General features: G+C 34.5%; 1 protein-coding gene across 2 annotated transcripts in view; it reads right to left on the bottom strand.

Moving 5' to 3' along the window:
* The window catches only part of LOC145256367 (protein YIPF6-like), a 53,151-nt gene that overhangs the window by 25,080 nt on the left and 8,540 nt on the right, over positions 1 to 19,531 (bottom strand). The window contains exons 2-3 of one of the 2 annotated variants that reach the window (XM_080115191.1): positions 16,916 to 16,993; positions 5,657 to 5,773 (exon numbers count right to left, since the gene is read on the bottom strand). In XM_080115191.1, the coding sequence (XP_079971317.1) occupies positions 5,657 to 5,773; positions 16,916 to 16,993 (195 nt within the window). The remainder of the gene's footprint in view (positions 1 to 5,656; positions 5,774 to 16,915; positions 16,994 to 19,531) is intronic. The other variant, XM_080115192.1, reaches the window with a different exon arrangement.

Here is a 19,531-nt window from a genome sequence, read left to right on the forward strand (position 1 = left end):
AGGAAAGAGAGCAAGCCATCCTCAAAAATGATCTAGACTCTTAATGAAGAGTTCAAGAAACGTTGTGTGATCAAATCTAAATAAGGGAGATAACTTCAAATTACGAAAAGTTATATTAAATGACCAATGCTGTTAATAAAGGGGAGATTACTCACTCTTTATGAATGCTACAAAAACAAGATTACATTTACAAAGCGGGGACGCCGAAAACGTATACAACTTAGAGACTTTTAGCGGTTGATTGCCTCTTAGCTCAGATTTTAATACAGAGTCAAAAATTAGGAAAACAACCTTTTATCAGCTATGTAAAGAAAAAGTAATTTAAACAGAAATATAGTTTGTTATGGATCTAAGGAAGATAACTCCATTTTACTAAGAGATTTTTTTTTAGAGAGAATTTAGGAAGTTGGAAGGTGTTTCTACTTTTTTTTTATTTTATTTTTGTGTAAATGTTAACCTTAAAACAAAAAACAATTGTTAACAATTAAAAAAGAATGGAAGTATGTTATAAAGAGTAGGTTACATCTACTTTATCTTTTGCAATATTTTCATTCTTTGTTTTTTTAATTTAAAAATCTTAACATTTATTTCTTAATAAAAAAATGCAGTAAAAAAAAATTTGTGTCGTAGATTTCTTTAATAAAAACTCCACTTCCTTTGCTACTATTGTCGCATTTCCTTTCTTTTTAGTAATGATAAAGACTATATTTTTGTGTTATTAAAATCAAACTATGTGATTTTTTTTTTAAATTGTTGCAACTTCTTTTTCTCTTGTAATCTTTTCATTCTTTGTTTTTAGGGTGAACATTTATGAAAAAAAAAAAATAGTCTCAGCTTTCTTTTCTTATAATTTCTCAACGTTGCTTGGTTTCAACATCCGACATTTTTGTTTTTTTCTCTTAAAACAGAGTTATCCCTCTTAGAGAAATGGCGAATTATGCAAAAGCGCCATAACGTTTTCATTGGTTGTTTTTGTTGGCTAATCAGAAAATAATTTAAAATTGTTATCTCAGTGTTTCATTAATTGTAATAAGTATTCATGTTTTCTAAAAGAGTGTTTATACTTATTAGACGTCAAACTCAATAACTACTTAACCATAACTTTCAAACGCTTTCAGGATCCCAAGTTGGCTCTTCAACGTATGTTTATTTCATTTAGTCTAACAAAGTTAGATCTTTTGCATTTAATGTCCTTTTAACACAAATAACAAAAATTTTTAAATAACTTTTTTTTAAATTAAATTTTAAATAAACAACATTTTATTTAAATAAAATTAGGAAAACAACACTTTTTGGTACTTTTCTATAACGCATTATTGTTGGAGGTCAAAAACTCCATTTTATCAATAGATTCGTTCATTATTTAATTCGAGAATTTATGACACTGAAACCAACGCAACTTCGAGGAATTGTTAGAAAAGAAAGATGTGACTTTTTAACACGGGGGGGGGGGGGGGTCATTTTTCAATAACAATTTAACAAGAATTTACCCCTCACCTCCAGACCAAATTCCAATAATTTAAACATCTTCATACAATTAAGAAAAAAGGTAAAAGAGGGTGAAACAAAAATGAAAGAAAACTTCTAAAATACACCGGGTAGATTACAGTTAATATATATATATATATATATATATATATAAATAAATAAAAGTGAACATGTGTGTGTCTGTGTACATTTCCCTATGCAATAACTGTCAATTTTTAGTCTACAGACTCGAAATTTAATATACAGGGTACTGAGATTTGGGAAAATCTTTGTGATCGGTTTTCGGCCATAAATTTGGCAGTTAAGGGGTCAAAGTTCAACGATTTGACCTTTGAGAACTCTCCCAAACTCCTCCGACAATTTTGGGTCTACACACTTGAAATTTTAGATATAGGTTCCTTGGACATGGATCTAACTTAATAACTTAGTTTGAGCACAAAACAATAAATGTTAAGGGGTCATAATAGAGGTCAAAGTTTAAAAAAATTGACTGTTTTTTTTTTTTTGCTCAGCATACACCTCCAAACACCCGGGCAACGCCGGGCACCCATGCTAGTATATATATAAAAAGAGGGAAAGATATTGACGATAGAAAAATATATACTGTTACATATAGATTTATTAATCAATTTAAAATAAGGGAATACAATAAAAGGTGTCGCTGTTATCAAATTGATGAATACATCTACATGCAACAGTATATATTTTTCTATTGTCGATATCTTTCCCTCTTGTATCTAAGCTCCACATTTTTTTTTTTTGTTTTTTACAAAGGAGTCGCCACTTATTAAGGCCCGGAGGCCACTCGAGGATAAAGGTTAATGGTATACAGTAGTCAGTCGGAAAATATTATAGTAATCGTTAGTAGTGGAAATTTGGTAAATTGGATTACTCAAAGGGATGACTCATCAAGAACTTTTCACGTTGGACTTGAGAATGACTATTTTGTAGTTAGTTGGAAAGCAGGAAAACGGAACAAGGTTCCACAGGTGTACATTTCTAATAAAGAAGCTTCATTCATGGAATCTATGTTTAGGTTTAGGCACAGATAAAGAGTGGGGAAAATTATTGATATTGGTTTAAGCTAGACAAGTGTTTTTCGTGAAAGTTAGAGCAAGGGTACCATAGATTGGAGCTCAGACGAGCAGTTGCCATGGAAATAAGGATAAAGCAGAGATAGGCTTGCAACGTCTGTTCTGTGGGAAAGAGGTTGCAGGTAAGAGAAAAGGGCATCCCCCACTAGGCTACGAAGTCTATTTTGAACTCTGTCAAGGAAGGATAAGCTGCTTTTAGCAGCTCCTGCCCAGATGTGGTAACAGTACTCCATCCTTGGACGTACTCAACTCTTATACAGGTAGAGAATTGCATTAGCAGTGAGATATCTACTGGAGTGGTGGAATGATCCCACCATTTTTCCAGCAGACTTGGCAATGGATTTGATGTATGTGTTCCATTTCAGATCAGGAGTAAAAGTCAAACCCAGAAGCTTTTCAGAACATGGAGCCTTCCAAGACAAGAGCCATTCATTTCAATTGATGTCAGACGCGGATCAGAGCATTGATGATGGAAAGATAGAAGCTTGGTTTTAGATGCATAAAATTAACCAACCACCGCTTTCCCCATTACACCACATGATTAAGATCAGAGGAGAGAGAATCAGAGAGAACTTGGTCATTTACGGCCTTTGAAGTGTTGCTATAGATGATAGTGTCGTCAGCATAAATGTCTATGAATGATCTTAGGATGTGATCTGGAAGATCATTAACGTAGATCAGGAAGAGAGTTAGGCCCAGAATAAACACTTGAGGGACTTCAGCATTAATACTTTGAGGATTGGTTTCTTTTGTGGAAAGCAACCATTTATTAAGTCGCCTAACAAGGACTTTTGGTTTTAACCGATCATTTGTCTGAAACAGTAGCATGTCCAGTGTCGCAACCATGTAAATTTGTTTATATTAATAAAAAATATATCTTGCTCTTCTTTTATTCAGCACTCTTACCTCGTTAAATTCATTAGCTATCAGTCCTGAATACCTTTAATCTGGTATATATATATATATGAGAGAGCGAGATACATATAGTTTTTAGATTTGTATGGCTAGATTTCCTTTCTCTTACCTATTTGTCTATCTGGTGTCAAAGGTAATTAAGCTTATTTTTTATATACATCTTTATCCATATAGAATTTATCACAGAATAGTTCTTAAGAATGTTTTAACAATATTATTATACTTATTATGTTATAATAATCCCTATTTTAGTCACCTAAATTCGTTTGACGTACAAGTCTTGTTTGCGTTCGACAAAACGTTTTATTCTCAAAACAGTGATAGAAAAAAAAAAAAGGGGGTCAGGTTCATGATCCATCTTAATAATCAGCATTCTGTTCCTTCTCTCTCGTCTCCATTTGCAATGCCTCCATTTAGTCTCAAGAGACAATGGATACCTTTGTAAAGGTAGTTGCATGTGTAATTATAAAGCAAGGGTTGCACAATCCCTAACCTCTTCGGAATCAGCACTGCTCGAGTCCAATGGCAAGGAAATGTGCAAGACGACTGGAAACAATGCCGAGATAAGCGGAGAGCACATACAGCACCTGGAATTCCCAAATAGTCACTCATTTTAGTAGTGACCAGGCTCAACTTTGCTTAACTTTGGTGATCTTACAGGAACCGGTGGGTCAACATGAATTATGTTGTATGCCACCACCATTGTAATTCTCTTCTCGTTCTCTTCCCAACTTGTAGCAATCTCACATGGAGGAGATAGATGTCACTGCTGTGGAGCAAAAACAAATGTCTTTTTATACTGTCACTTCAAACCAAAATAGCACCTAAATTTGCATTTATCTCCTTATTTTTCATATAGGACGGGTTTTGGGTTCGAAAGCCAGCACTTCTTTCCAGAAGGCACATGCCAACCATTGGTGCTTATTGCTGTGGTTATTACATAATGTTAATTTTTTTAAATTTATATATTAGTAAAATACTAACTGGATTGTGATTACCTTTTTTTTGTTATTGAGAAAATGGTATTTTTTTTATCGAAGAGTTATTAATTTAACGCCTGTTCTGTTTTTAAATCTCTAAAACAGTTACATGGTAAAAAGCTGATAATCCTCATTTTATATTTAACAATTAAAGCTAAAGTTTCTTGTTTGTATTTTTTCACTGTTATATCATTAAATTTCCTTTTGTAATTGTAAATTTTCTACTAGTAAGTTGGCTTATGCATGTGCCAAGTCTGGGATACGTTTAATTTAGTATCCCCAGGAATTCAAACTGCATTTTCTTTATTTTATCTTTTTTTATAAAATACTTCCTTAAACTATAGATATATATGTATCTGGTAAGTGTTTGTTTGAGTTTCAGTCTATGCCCCCCCCCTCCTTGCCAAACTTTCACAAAAAACATTTGTCTAGCTACAACAAGATCAAAGTGTAGTATCTGTTCTTCAGATGCTGCACTTCCATTTCTTGTTCTCTTTCAGTGGAGGAGAAATCCTTCACGACTGAGACAATTTTTATTTTTGTACCTTTTCTCCACGTAAAAAAACGACCCTGGTGTCTAACTCTGTCCCGTGGGGGAGGCATTGTAAATAGGTGCAACAACCACCAACAGTTTCCCCTCCCCTCTCTTTCTGTGCCTAAATCTAAATGCAAATTCCATGAACAAAGGTTCTTTCCTAAAACTGCTCGCTTGTGGAACCATTCCACTGACCTGCTTTCCAGCTGACTACAATATGGTCATCTTCAAGTTCAATGTAAACAAGTTCTTGTTGAGACCCCCCCCACCCACCAAATAATCTATTTCTACCTCATTTCCACCACTAACTATTAATATGCTGTTGTCTCAGTGACGACGATACATGCATTAATCCTTATCCTCAAGTGGCCTTTAGGCCTTGATTAGTAGTGACTCCCATGTAATATATATATGAGATTATTTTTTTGAAAAAAACGTTTTTCAGCATGCGATTGACAGGAGTCGTTTGTAAAAATCAAGGATAATCAAACTGTTTGATCCTGACATCTTGAACAAACACACCTTGCATCATAAGATACAAGAGTTTTTTAACAATGATATAAATATGCAGATACTGATTTCTCAGAGGGTGTAAGAGGGGATTTGTATTTCTTGATAGAAAATAAATTCAAAATGAATCTTACAATTGTGTCTTTGACAGGCTCATCCAACGTAGACATGACATCTTCTTCTTCAGATTCAAAAGATTTTGGAACCGTGATATCTCCTTCCAAAGGAACATCATTTAAATTTAACTCGTCCTGAAAAAGAAAAAAAAAAAGAAAAAATAGTCAAAAAAATAAATTAAATAACAAGCAAGCCACATCACAAAATTATTTCATGAAGTTAAAATGAAAAAGTTGGAAAACCGAGTAATACTGTAATGTTTTTTTATTAAATGGAAAATGAAAATCATTTTTTCTTTTTGTCTGAGACTTTCAGTGAAATCCACCTGAATCCTAATATGTAATACATGTTTTTTTCTCTTTTTGGTGGTGGTTAAGTTCATGAGCGATTGCTCTAAAACAAAGTTGAACGTCCAATCTTGTATCAAATCTGACTGACGTACATCACATGGTTAACGCGTACATTTGAATAGGAGTTAACGACATTGTTTGAAAGTCAAAAAAAAAATTTTTTCAATAGAAACAATCATATCTTATGAAAAAATTATTTCATAAAGTTAAAATGAACACATTGGAAAACAGAATGTAATGTACTTTTTTTTATTAAATAAAAAAGTAAAAATTACTTCTGTAAAACTTTTGTTTTGATACCTTGGGTGGAATCCATCTTCCAATGAAAGTTCCAGAAAAAAAACTTAAAGATGATTTTGATTTTTCATTAAAAAAAAAAAATTACAGCGTTACTGTTTTTTAATGTGTTTTAATGTTTATAACATTAGGTAGAAATGCTCCAGAGGACCAACTAAATTTTTTCCTTTTAGAACTTGATTTTTAGATGGTATTTCACTTTTACCTAATGTTATAAACTTTCATTGCAAGTTGGAATCGTTTTCAAACAATTTTTATTTAAAAGAAACAACTGGAATCCAATCCAAGACTCTTAAAGAAATGCCATAAAAGTTTGGAGTATGATTCTTAAATTAAAAAAAAATGATTCTTTAATTAATTTTAAAAAATTTTCATTTTTTAACAGTTTAAAACTTCTTTAATTCAGTTTTTCATACAACAGTTTGAAACACTAAAAACAAATGCAAGACATTTAATTTGAGATGCTAAACATTTAACATTACAAAAACGTTAACAAAATTGTTTGTTTCTTTTAATGAAAAAAATCAAAATAATTCTAAATAAAACTAAATGAAAAAAGTTCAAACTGTTCTAAAAAAAAAAAAAAATATGACAAAAAATAACTAAATAAAAAAAGATTAGTAAAAGGTTTTTAATTAAAGAATCATACTAAAAACTTTTGACAAATTTGTTTAATAAATATTAATTCACACTGCAATTTGCATTGCATACTTTTCCAGAGAATTCATTGTCAAACCCAACTATCAACTTTTTTTTCTTTTAAATAAAAATAAGTTTTTCACAGGAATAAAGACAAAAACAATCATACAAAATAGGGAGCAAAAGTAGCCAAAAAAATGGGTGATCACTGTATGATAATAATAAAATAGAGTTATCTCCCTTAGATCAGTGACGACATATGCAACAGCGCCGGCAAAAGTTATAGTCGTTGATTTGTGGTAAGTCTTTTCGTTAAGAGTCGCACTTCTTTGTTTACAAAGCCATTCGGCGGAAGTGACGTCAGACAAATTTTAATACCGTATATAATTTTTTTAAGCAAATATAAAAATACAAGTTTTGCCAAATTTCTACTTGGTTTCCAGCTTAACATTTTCCTTTAAAATGACGATTTTTATAGGTTTTCAGGTATGCTGAAAACGAATATCGCATTTAAATTTTTCACAAATAAGTAGTTTATCAGATATTACACAATGTGATTCTTTAGGTTAAAAGTGGTGGCCATTGTTGCATGCACAAGCGCGCATATTATTGCCATAATTAATATTCACTATTCCATAGCTAGCCATAAAATATACTGACCCAACAGGTTGCGGGGAGTCCAGTGTATCTATAAAAGTGAGAATGTGTGAGTGTGTGAGAAAGAGGACACTTCTCAACCTATATACTCAATGGATTTTTAATATACAAACTTGAAATTTAGTATATAGGATAATCAGACATGTGGAAAACTTTAAGCAGTTTTCATCTGAGAAACGGGGCTGCTAAGTGGTCAAAATTGAAAAACTGTTACGTGGGGGTTGTCAAATTTTTATCTGTTAGCTGTTTCACAAATGCGCATTTGTGAATGGTTCATATGTCATTTCTAGGTTTGAAAACACTTTTTAAAGATCGTGTCAACCTGACTTAATGGCTATCCTACTTTACTTTAGGTTTTGGTTTCGATTTCAACCCAGGTATTTTCTTCTTTTTTTTTTTCATTTTATTTACAAGAAATGAATTGTTTAAAAAAAAACTTATTACTCACATGCATGTGTCTCAGTTTCTATATGAATTAAAATATAATATCTATGCATATTTTACGACCGGGTAATGCCGGGCGGCCTGCTAGTATAATATAAGATATAATAGGGAGAAAAAAAAATATTGTTTATAATAATTTATACGTTTTTTTTTCATAATTATATTATTTTTGTTTATTTTATTGCATCATGTAATAAATTTATTTTTGATAATTAATAAAACTATACATTTTTAACTTGAAACATTCTTACATTAACGTTTCATCCACTTTAAAATTTAAATATGTGTATGTTAATATTGAATTACATATATATAAGTTGGAATGATAAAACTGTCGCCCTAGAAAAGATGATATGACTCCATTTCCGTTTGATGAAAACCGGTTTTCTTTTTTTTGTTGCAGACCATCTACTAGTTGGCCAGTTGTGTACAAATCCCAAGAGAAATAGGAGCCTTTTATCATGTCTGAAAGTGACACAATGTTCAACAAGCAAGACCAGAGATTTGGCCAAGATCAAAGTGTAGTATCTGTTCTTCAGATGTGGCACTTCCATTTCTCGTTCTCTTTCAGTGGAGGAGAAATCCTTCCCGACTGAGACAATTTTTATTTTTGTACCTTTTCTCCACGTTAAAAAACGACCTTGGTATCTAACTCTGTCCTGTGGGGAGGCATTGTAAATAGGTACACGGCTGTAAAACTCATGCTCTCTACCAATTCAAGTTATGACAACAGGACCATTGCCAGCACCCTCAAAATGCAGATCCAAACAGTTCAACGCTTGACAGCACAGCTCAACACATCGGATGACCCATGGTTATGGTGTTTGGTGTGGTTTCAAGTGAGGACCATATACCATTGCACATCGGCTTGAAAGTCAACATCAAAGTTTATTTGGATGTGCTGAAGAGTGTGGTGATCTCCTAGCATAATCAGGTGGCTGCTGGCAGACTCAGGGTGTGGCAAAAGGACTCAGCACCAGCCCATAAGTACAAAGATATCCAAGCTTGGCTTCAGAAGGAGTGCTACGACTTTGTACCCTTCTCTCACTGGGCCTTCCCTCCTCCCCTGACTTGAACCCGCTTGACTATTTTGTTTGGTCATATGTCAAGAACATCACCAACATGACCTCCCACAACACCAAAGCCAGCCTGATCGTTGCCATCTGTCAAGTATTCGTTGAGCTCTCGCAGATACTTGCAGAAAAGGCATGCTCCCAGTTTTGGACTTGTGTTGAAACTGTGAGTGAGGCTGAAGGAGGCTACATTGAATAGATGTCAGCTCTACTATGTAATCAAGTTACCTGAATTGATTTTTTCAATAAAAGTTTTAAATTAAAGTTGTAGTGTTGTTTTCTTTATGCGGACTAGACACTATTCTCGAGTGTCTAAGGTCTATCTATACAAGGGTTTGGTCAAGACAACGTGGCATGAGTATACTTTCCGTGAAAGTAAACCTTGACTAAATATTCAAAATCTCATAGTATTTACAACCCAAATAAGATCTTGCTACGGCAAACCTACACTGGCTTTTATGAGGAATGATGCATTATTTCCAAGTAGTGCTGCCTCAAATAACAACATGAAGTTGGATAATTCACTAGTGCTCAAAACAACGAGATATTATAAAAAGGCTGACTGGGAAGCTATCAGAGATCTTATCAGAGACGCCCCATGGGGAAATATTTTTTCTCTTCCTGCTGAACAGTGTGCAACCGAGACCACTGAATGGTTCAAAACTGCAATCGAAGCGCATGTTCCCATGCGGAAATTCTATAGCAAGCCCCACTCTCCCCAATGGTTTACTTCGACTTGCGCAACTGCCATTGCTCAAAGGCAGCATGCATTCCGCAGGTTTAACCGACATAAGTCCAGTTCAAACAGACAGAAGTACATAGAAGCTAGAAGTAACGTTAAGAAAGAAATAGCGACAGCTAAGAGGGAATTTACGGAAACCACTAAAAAACGCATCGACGCACAAAAACTAGGAACTCGTGACTTCTGGAAAATCTACAACAGTGTAGTAAATAATGGGCAATCAACAATTCCCCCACTAACTAACAATCACGAGGTTCTTTGCTCAGCAACCGAGAAGGCTAACATGCTTGCCAGTCGATTTGCCTCAAGCTCCACACTGGACCCTCTAAACCACCCCCTACCTCAATTTCCTATGCGGACAGACGCCACGCTAGACGATCTGAAAATCACCCCTGCTCAGGTGCATGCTATCATAAAAAACCTTGACACTTCCAAAGCATGTGGACCCGACCTCATCCCAGCTGTGCTATTAAAAAAGTGCTCAACCGAAGTAGCTCCAGTTCTCTCCAAACTCTACAACAAATGCCTTAATGAATCTTGCTTTCCGAGCTGTTGGAAAACTGCTTCTGTAGTACCAGTATTCAAGAATTCTGGCGAAAGAACTGACCCATTAAATTATCGCCCTATTAGCCTCCTCCCACTTTTTGCCAAAATATTTGAGACCTTAATTAACCATGCTCTAGTCCAGCACCTTACAGATGCTAAACTTCTGACCGACCATCAATATGGATTTAGACAAGCCCGTTCCATGGCAGACATCCTCACTGTAATCTCTGAACGTATATACCATTCACTGGACAAAGCGGGAGAGGGCAGAGCGGTAGCTCTAGATATATCTAAGGCTTTTGACAGGGTATGGCATGAGGGTCTCCTCAGGAAGATTAGATCTTACGGTATCACTGGTAGAATACTTAACATAATTAAATCCTTCTTAGATAAGAGAAAAATCCAGGTTGTCCTCGACGGTCGTACATCTAAACAATATGATATAAATGCGGGAGTGCCCCAGGGATCTATCCTTGGACCTCTGCTGTTCCTGATATTCATAAATGACCTCCCCAACAAAATTGCCTCTGAGATGGGTATATATGCTGATGACACCACACTCTATAGCAGGCACGACAGGAAAACAAATGAACATATATCTAAAGTAATGGCAGAAACACTAGAGGATGACCTCCAATCAGTAGTGGAATGGGGACAAAAATGGATGGTAACGTTCAATGCCACCAAGACAAAACTGGTTTCATTCAATAATTACAAGAAACCTTCTCTACCACCTATAGCAATGGCCAACGACTCTTTATCTGAGAGTACGTCTCTCAAGCTCCTTGGCCTAACGTTCACAGGAAACATGAGTTGGAACAATTACATCGAGGGCATTGCCAGGGTCGCTGCAAGGAAGGTGGGCTCTCTCTACCGTGCTAGAAAACTTCTAACACCCGAAAGTATCCTGTACCTCTATAAGGCCACTATTCGCCCATGTATGGAGTATTGCTGTCATATTTGGGCCGGCGCATCGGCTACTAGTCTCTCGCTCCTTGACAGGGTTCAAAAGAGAGTCGCAAATCTGATAGGCCCTAAACTGGCATCTAAACTTCAGCCTCTGTCCCATCATCGAAACGTTGCATCCCTCTGCCTGTTCTACAAGTATTATAATGGTGAATGCTCTGAAGAACTGCAAGCACTTGTGCCCCCACGACGTGAACACCCTCGACAGACCCGACAAGCTGCAAAATCCCACCCCCACACTGTAGAGATCCCTAGATGTAAAAGATCTTTCTACTCCAGTAGTTTCTTCCCCAGAACTGCTAGACTTTGGAATTCCATTCCAGGTCACTGCTTCCCCAACTGTACTGACATGCATAAGTTCAAGTGCAACGTGAACCAACATCTCGCTGCCCTAATCCCTACATAGTACCCCAGTAGATGTTTCCCCTGATAGTAGCCCCCTACACCAAAGTGGCAATGTGCCTTGTTTGGGGTGAAAATGTAATAAAAAAATAAAAAAAAAAAAAAAAGAAGACTAGATGAATTCTTGTCCTGGAATCTGGTATAGACTATAGACCACAAGATATACTATAACATATTTATACAGTCAATTGCGGAGAGGAAAATTATGTTTGCAATTTCTTTACTAACTTAGGGTTTGATTGGTAAAGGAGAACTTTACTGGAATATTCAAAAATCTACAAATCTCATGTAAAGATTAAGTGTTAGCCTCAGGAAAGGGGTCTCTTGATTTCTGAGAACTCGACTAAAGTAAAATGAAACACCCATGAATATATATATTTTTTTTTTTTCAATAAATATTTTTCTGAATAATTTTTTATATAAGTTTTTTAAATTTTACTTTTTTTAAATTTTTATTCATTATTTAGTAAATGTATTAATGGATTCTTATTTAAAATTTAAATTAATAAACAGGTTCCTGAACAGAAACGTGTCCTCTATCATCAATGGACCTGAAGTAATTTCGTCAGCATTTAACAACGCAAAACTCTTTGCCAAGAACATTGCAGCTAATTCTACACTATCCGATCAGGGTCACCTACACCCCAGATTTCCTCCTCTGACTAAAGACACAGTAAGTGACATACAAATATCTGTGCATGATGTTGGCAAGCTTATCAAAAACCTTGATTTTAGTAAACAACTGGCTTCAATGGCATTCCAGTTATAGTGCTCAAAAAGCTTCAACCGGAACTAGCTCCTATACTTACAAAGCTGTTTAAACGTTGCCTTGAGGAGAAGTGCTTTCCAACACTCTGGAAAACTTCATCAGTCTGCCCCGTATTTAAAAATTCCACGGATCGATTATCTCCCTCGCAATACAGACCAATCAGTCTCCTGTGCATCATGAGTAAGTTGCTGGAATCTGTGATAAACAGAGAAGTGGTCAACCACCTCAGCAACAATAACTTTCTCATCGACATGTAATATGGTTTCTCTTCTGCGAGATCTACAGCTGATGTACTACCTGTAATATCACACAGGATTAGTGAATATCTCAACAGGGGCTTCGTTTCTAGAGCAATAGCTCTTGACATATCTGGACAGGCTTTTGATAGAGTATGGCATAAAGATCTACTTCACAAGATTGCCAACTATGGAATAACGTGAATTTCCACTTAATCATTAAATACTTTCTCTCTGATAAGCTTATAAGAGTAGTTATTGATGGGCAGAAATAAGAAACTCATCGCATTAATGCTAGAGTCCCTCAAGATTCCATTCTGGGCAAAACTCTCTTCCTGATTTTCATCAATGATCTCCCAAATCACATTCTTAGGTCATTCGTAGACATTTATGCAGACGACACCATAATTTATGACAACACTTTAAAGGGCCAGCAATGACCAAGATCTTTCCGATTCTCTCTCTTCTGATCTTGAGAACGTGGTGCAATGGAGAAAAAGGTGGCTGGTTAATTTTAATGCATTGAAAATGGATCACTACCATTCCAATCCTCTATCTGTGAGCTCTAAAATGGAGTACTGTTGACACATCTGGGCAGGAGCTGCTCGGTGCGCCCTATCAAGCCTTGATAGAGTTCAAAACCAGCTTCGAAACCTTATAGGTGATGCCCTTTTCTCTTCCCTGCAAACTTTTTCTCACAGAAGAGATGTTGCAAGCTTCTCTCTGCTCTATTGTTATTTTCATGGCAAGAACTTGATTGGGCTCCAATCCATGGTTTCCCCTTTGCCAAACTTTCACTAAAAACACTCAACGAGCTACAACCACTATAAACGATTTCTCCCACTCTTAATATGTGCTTAAATCTAAACGCAGATTTCATGAGCAAAGCTTCTTACCCAGAACTTGCCGCATGCGGAGCACTGTTCTGCTGGCCTGTTTCCCAGTTAAATACAACATGGTAACCTTCAAATCCAATGTAGACAAATACTTATTAAGCCGTCCCCTTAAATAATCAAATTCTACCCAATTTACACCATTAACAATTATTTCACCACCACTTTACATTCATTAACCCTTATCCTCAAGTGGCCTTTAAGCCTTGATAAGAGGTGACTCCCAAGTAAAAAAATTTTTTAAAAATGTCAATTTTAGAAAATGGCAGCAAAAAAAATAAAGAGTATTTTAGGACTTTTATAAAGCCACAATCCGTCGATGCACAGAATATTATTAAGACATCTGATGCATATGCAACTAGTTTTTCACTTAGACAGGGTCAAAAAAAAAAAAAAAAAAAGTCTCAAATCTAATTCTTTATTAGCAACTAAGCTCTGTTCCATCACTGCAATGTTCCATCCTGTGCCCATTTTACAAGTACTTTAATGGAATGCGCTCTGATGAACTCTTAGCACTTGTGCCCCCCTCGATGTAAATACTCCCACAAGCAGCAAAATCTCACCCCTTCACTGACAAGCAACAAAATCACACTGCTTTACTGCTGAGGCCCCTAGAAGTTGGAAACCTTTGCACTCTAATAGTTTTTTCCTTTGAAATGCTAAACTTTGGAATTCCTTTCCTGTTTGTTTCCGGAATCTGCAGGTCTATACAGTGAAGGGGTGGGATTTTGCTTCTAGATGGGCTAATCATATGCTGACGAGGTACACATACTTGTAAAACTCGCATAGGAATGCAACTTGGTGGCAATGTGACGGATTAGAGCTTGGTTGATAGTGTGGGAGTCATTAAATTGGAGAGTGATTTTTCGACTTATCAAGCATGGTGGTTCTGTAAAGTTTGTTGAAAAGATATAAATGACTTGGAAGTATTGAAAGCCCAACTGAGATATCTCAAAGTTGTCTTCAATGTAAAAATCAATGCCAGTGTGGATAAAATTCATCTGAGAGATGCCCCCCCCCCTCTCTTACTCATTAATTGGCACAAATAAAGCCAGTCGATTTTAATTTGATTAAAATTAAGTTTTGTGTAAAACGAATATTCAAGGATTATTTTGCAATAAAATTCAGAAATTAAAAAAAATGTTTACTTTGAGGAATAAACAAACAAAAAAAAAAATGCATGCTGTTAGCAAGAGAAAGATCCCAAGTATGTGTAAGTATGAGAGACAAAATCTTCTGATTAAACAAAAATATTTTGCCTCCTCCAACCCACATCTTTTGCTCAAAGCATAGAAAGGAAAAGGAAGAGAAAGAAAACAAGAAAAGAGGGAGGAACATGAAGTGGGTGCCATAGAGAAGAAAGAAAAAAAGAAATGCAATCCAGACAAATACGTTGCAGAACAAGTCAATCTTGTAAAATAAAATTAAAAAATAACAAATTATGTATTATTTTCATTGGAATCTTTCGTAGATGAGTAATTTGTATATTTATTTATTTATTTGCAAACTGTTATCATCTTAATAGTTGTTGTTGTTCACCACGTTTCGACCAACTATTTTTCTGGCCTTCTTCAGGTCGTTAACTGCGATGGTATAGGAATGCTGAGTCTTATCTGTATCCCAATTACTACCTTCCATAGTTGTTGTCTCACCACGTTTTGGCCAACTAATCCTCTGGCCGGATTTGAGGCCTGTGGCACAGTGGATAGAGGCATTGAATCTCTACAGTTCCAGGAGGGCATTGTCTGAAGATAGCGGTTTCAATCCTACTCAAAGTAGGCCAGAGGATTAGTTGGCCAATAAACATGGTGAGACAACAAGGCAGTAATTAATGAGAATACAGTTAAGAGATTCAGCATTCCTATCTCATCACTGTTAACTGAAGAAGGCCAGATGAATAGTTGGTCAAATTGGTGAAACAATACAACTATGAAGATGAGGATAAATAAATCGGCAGATTATTGCTGGGGTGGCACCCCTACAGATTCTCATCTTGAGTGTTAGTTTCACAACATTTTGGTCGATGTAACCTCCAACCTTCTTCAGGTGTATCTTGTCAAACTTGGGAATGTTTCTGTTGAACTCAGAAATCTGCACAAAATATTGAATGGAACTCTTTATTTAATCTACGGGGGCTGCATGCTCTTGTTCTGTCAGCCATGACTAGGTAGTTCGAGTGTCGCTCACATCGAGGATGGAATCTTTACCAAAATTATGTGGAGATCCCAAGTTTGACAAGATACACCTGAAGAAAGTCGAAGGTTACATCAATTGAAACGTTGTGAAAAGAACAAGATGAGAACAGTAGTCTGGTTGGTTGGTTAGTTTATTGGGGCTTCACAGCATATCAACCACTGTGGGTCATTTAATGCCAAGCTATGTATTTAGTTGAGATAGTTTTTGTTGGGGTTTTTTTTTTTCCGAGTTATGAACAGTAGTCTGAAGAGTCCATATAAAACAAATAATCAATCTTTATCGCAAAATTCAAAAACATCTTTTTTTTATGAGATGAGAACCGTAGTCCGAATAATTCAAATAATACAAATTCTTTTAGTGTATCTCGTCAAATTTGAAAAACTTGACATCAAACTTGGGAATCTATACATATTTTGAATGGAATGTTTAATTCATGGAGGTAGCTTGCTCTCATGCCATCAGCCATGATTGGATAAAAGTCTTAATTTGCAAGTGTATTCTTAGTATCATCTGCACTGAGAACTGAACTGGATATTTAGGCAGCATTTTTTCTTCTAAGCAAATTTCATCAAATAAAATAAACTTTTTCTGTCTATTAATTCTATTTCTGATCCTTTCAAACTTCCAAATAAGTCTTCACTTCTGGCAGAAACTGACTGATGTGCATAACCAGTTAGATTAATCTATTCCTGATGACGAATCCTGAAGATTAGGAAAGAAAGTTCTTAAACTTATAAATATGGTGATTACATCAGCCAGTTCCTGCCAGAAGTGAAGACTGTTATCCAGAAGTTGGAAAAGATCGGATATAGAATTCATAGACAAAAAACGTCTATTTTATTTTATAAATTATATATATACGTGTGTGTGAAGCTTTTTTTTGGGGGGGGGCCAATTAAAAACAAGGGTAAAAAAGAGAAAAAACCCAAACTCAATACATGCTTTGTATTTTCATGAAAAGCCATTCAAATGTTTAGCTGCAATATCTATAATCTATAATATTATTATTAAAATAAAGTCATGCCTATTGTTATTGAAATGATCATACACTCATGATATCACCTACCTTAATACGTGGTCTACTACCATCACCAGGAACTTTAGGTTCAGTAAAGAGCAACGCTTCCTCCAAACCTTTATCCACCTGGGGAAAAATTGGTTACTTTATTCACAGTATGTGCACGTCTGTTTATCCACAAAATATATCTTGCTGCTTAACTCCCTACTTTGTCCGTAAGCATGGTCTAATTCGCAGTAGGCGCTTACATCACCAATTTTTGTTTGAATTGAATATTGGTATTAAAAAAAAATATTGGTATTTAAAAAAAATATTGGTATCAAAAAAAAAATATTGGTATTAAAAAAAAAATATTGGTATTAAAAAAATATTGGTATCAAAAAAAAAAAAATATTGGTATTAAAAAAAAATATTGGTATCAAAAAAAAAAAAAATATTGGTATTAAAAAAAAAAATATTGGTATTAAAAAAAAAATATTGGTATTAAAAAAAAAATATTGGTATTAAAAAAAAAAATATTGGTATCAAAAAAAAAAATATTGGTATCAAAAAAAAAAATATTGGTATCAAAAAAAAAAAAAAAAATATTGGTATTAAAAAAAAATATTGGTATCAAAAAAAAAAAAAAAAAATATTGGTATTAAAAAAAAATATTGGTATCAAAAAAAAAAAAAAAAAAATATTGGTATTAAAAAAAAATATTGGTATTTAATACAAAATATTGGTATTAAAAAAAAAATATTGGTATCAAAAAAAAAAAAATATTGGTATTAAAAAAAAATATTGGTATCAAAAAAAAAAAATATTGGTATTAAAAAAAAAAATATTGGTATTTAATACAAAATATTGGTATTAAAAAAAAAAATATTGGTATCAAAAAAAAAAAAAAAATATTGGTATCAAAAAAAAAAAAAAATATTGGTATCAAAAAAAAAAAAAAATATTGGTATCAAAAAAAAAAATCTATTGATTTATTTCAACATTCTATTTTTTTTTATCATTTTGTTCTAGCTAGGGATGGAGCATCCTATTAGATACCAACAATTCACCCACTGTTTCATATATTCCGACAGAGATCTATTGTTTGTATTGGTTCACCAAGTATATTTGCCAGGTATTTTTTTTTTTTTTTTTCAAGAGTGAAGTTGCTACTATAATTATTGGAATGCTGGAAATCTTCCTAAGATTCCAATTTCTTTTCATGTCGTACAGAAGATCTTGGAATACCATGTTACCTTTTCAGCTCTGTTTAACCCAGCACTATTGGGGACACTAACTTCTTCTAAGGTTGCTTCTTTCTCCTTGTCCCATATCACTATGCCAGGTTTAATAGCTCCGAGGTGTGTGAGTGCATGAATGGCATAGTCATAGTGAATGATGTACAATTTATTTTCGTCGTTCTATAAATTTAGTGCATCTACATATGATCGGACAAATTGAACTTTCATGTGCACTTTTTTTCTATCATTTTTATTTTTATTTATTTTATCATATTGCCAACCAGACTTAGGGTTAGTGGTAGAATTAAGGTAGGGCATCTGATTTATTTATGACTTGTTAAAATAAAATTTAATCCATGTTTGAATTGACTTCAAAATCAGATTTTAGACTGTCATATTGAGGAACAATTCATTGTTAATGTTAACAAACTTTAGCAGAAAAAAATGTCAAATGAAAAACATAAGACAAATACCTTTCCTTAAAGCTATGAATATCCCTAAGTCTGAGTGGCAATACCAAAAGCAAAAAGATAGGGCAGATATGTACAAAGCGGATATAACGATAAGATGACAGATTCATTATTATCAAGCGACGTAGAGAAATTTCTTTAGTGTCAGCTAAATGGAACAAACAGCAAAGAAATATTTGCATCAATATTCTTACACATTTCTTAGTGCTACATTGTCCTGTTAAGATGTCAAAACATATGCCCTTTTTTAACCCTACCACTAACCCTAAGTCCGAATGGCAATACAAACAAGAATCTCAAAGCCTCAAGTTCGGCTTGCACTTGCTCACACCACTACAGTTATATTTGCCCTCTATTGCTCCCACAACAACAGTTACTATCTTTAAGAGCATATCTGAGAAAATTGACCATATCCTGTCTGCTCATCCTTCAGCTAACATTCACGTCTGTGGAGACTTCAATGTTCACAATATCGAATGGTTAGCCCACTCAAGCAAGACACATGATGAGGGGAGGTTCTGTCACAATTTCTCCATAGTTTATGACCTCATTCAGATTTATTTTATTTAATTGGAATTCATTACGATGAGTATTATTTATTGTTTTATTTATTGTGGACAATCATCTTCATCTTTTATTAGTTGTTTCACGTTTCGGACAACTATTCCTCTAACAAAAGCTAGAGGAAAAGTTGGCCGAAACATCATGAAATAACTAATGAGGATGAGGATAACTGTCTGCAATAAATTTAAAAAAAAAAAAAAAACTCATTCAGATTGTTCATGAACCCACCTGTGTGCCCGACACTGACAGTCAATATGCAAGTTTCCTAGGCCTTTTTCTCACAACTTGCTCTGAGCTATGTTCATCTTTTGTTCTGTTTCTACTGGGATCTTCTGACCACTCGGTTGTATTAGTTAAGATAAAAACGAAATGTAATAAGTCCTCAGATGTACCTCTCAATCGTACAGTAT

Source organism: Euprymna scolopes, chromosome 32 (assembly GCF_053919585.1).
Source record: "Euprymna scolopes isolate OS-2025 chromosome 32, ASM5391958v1, whole genome shotgun sequence".
In the NCBI taxonomy this organism is placed as follows: domain Eukaryota; kingdom Metazoa; phylum Mollusca; class Cephalopoda; order Sepiida; family Sepiolidae; genus Euprymna; species Euprymna scolopes.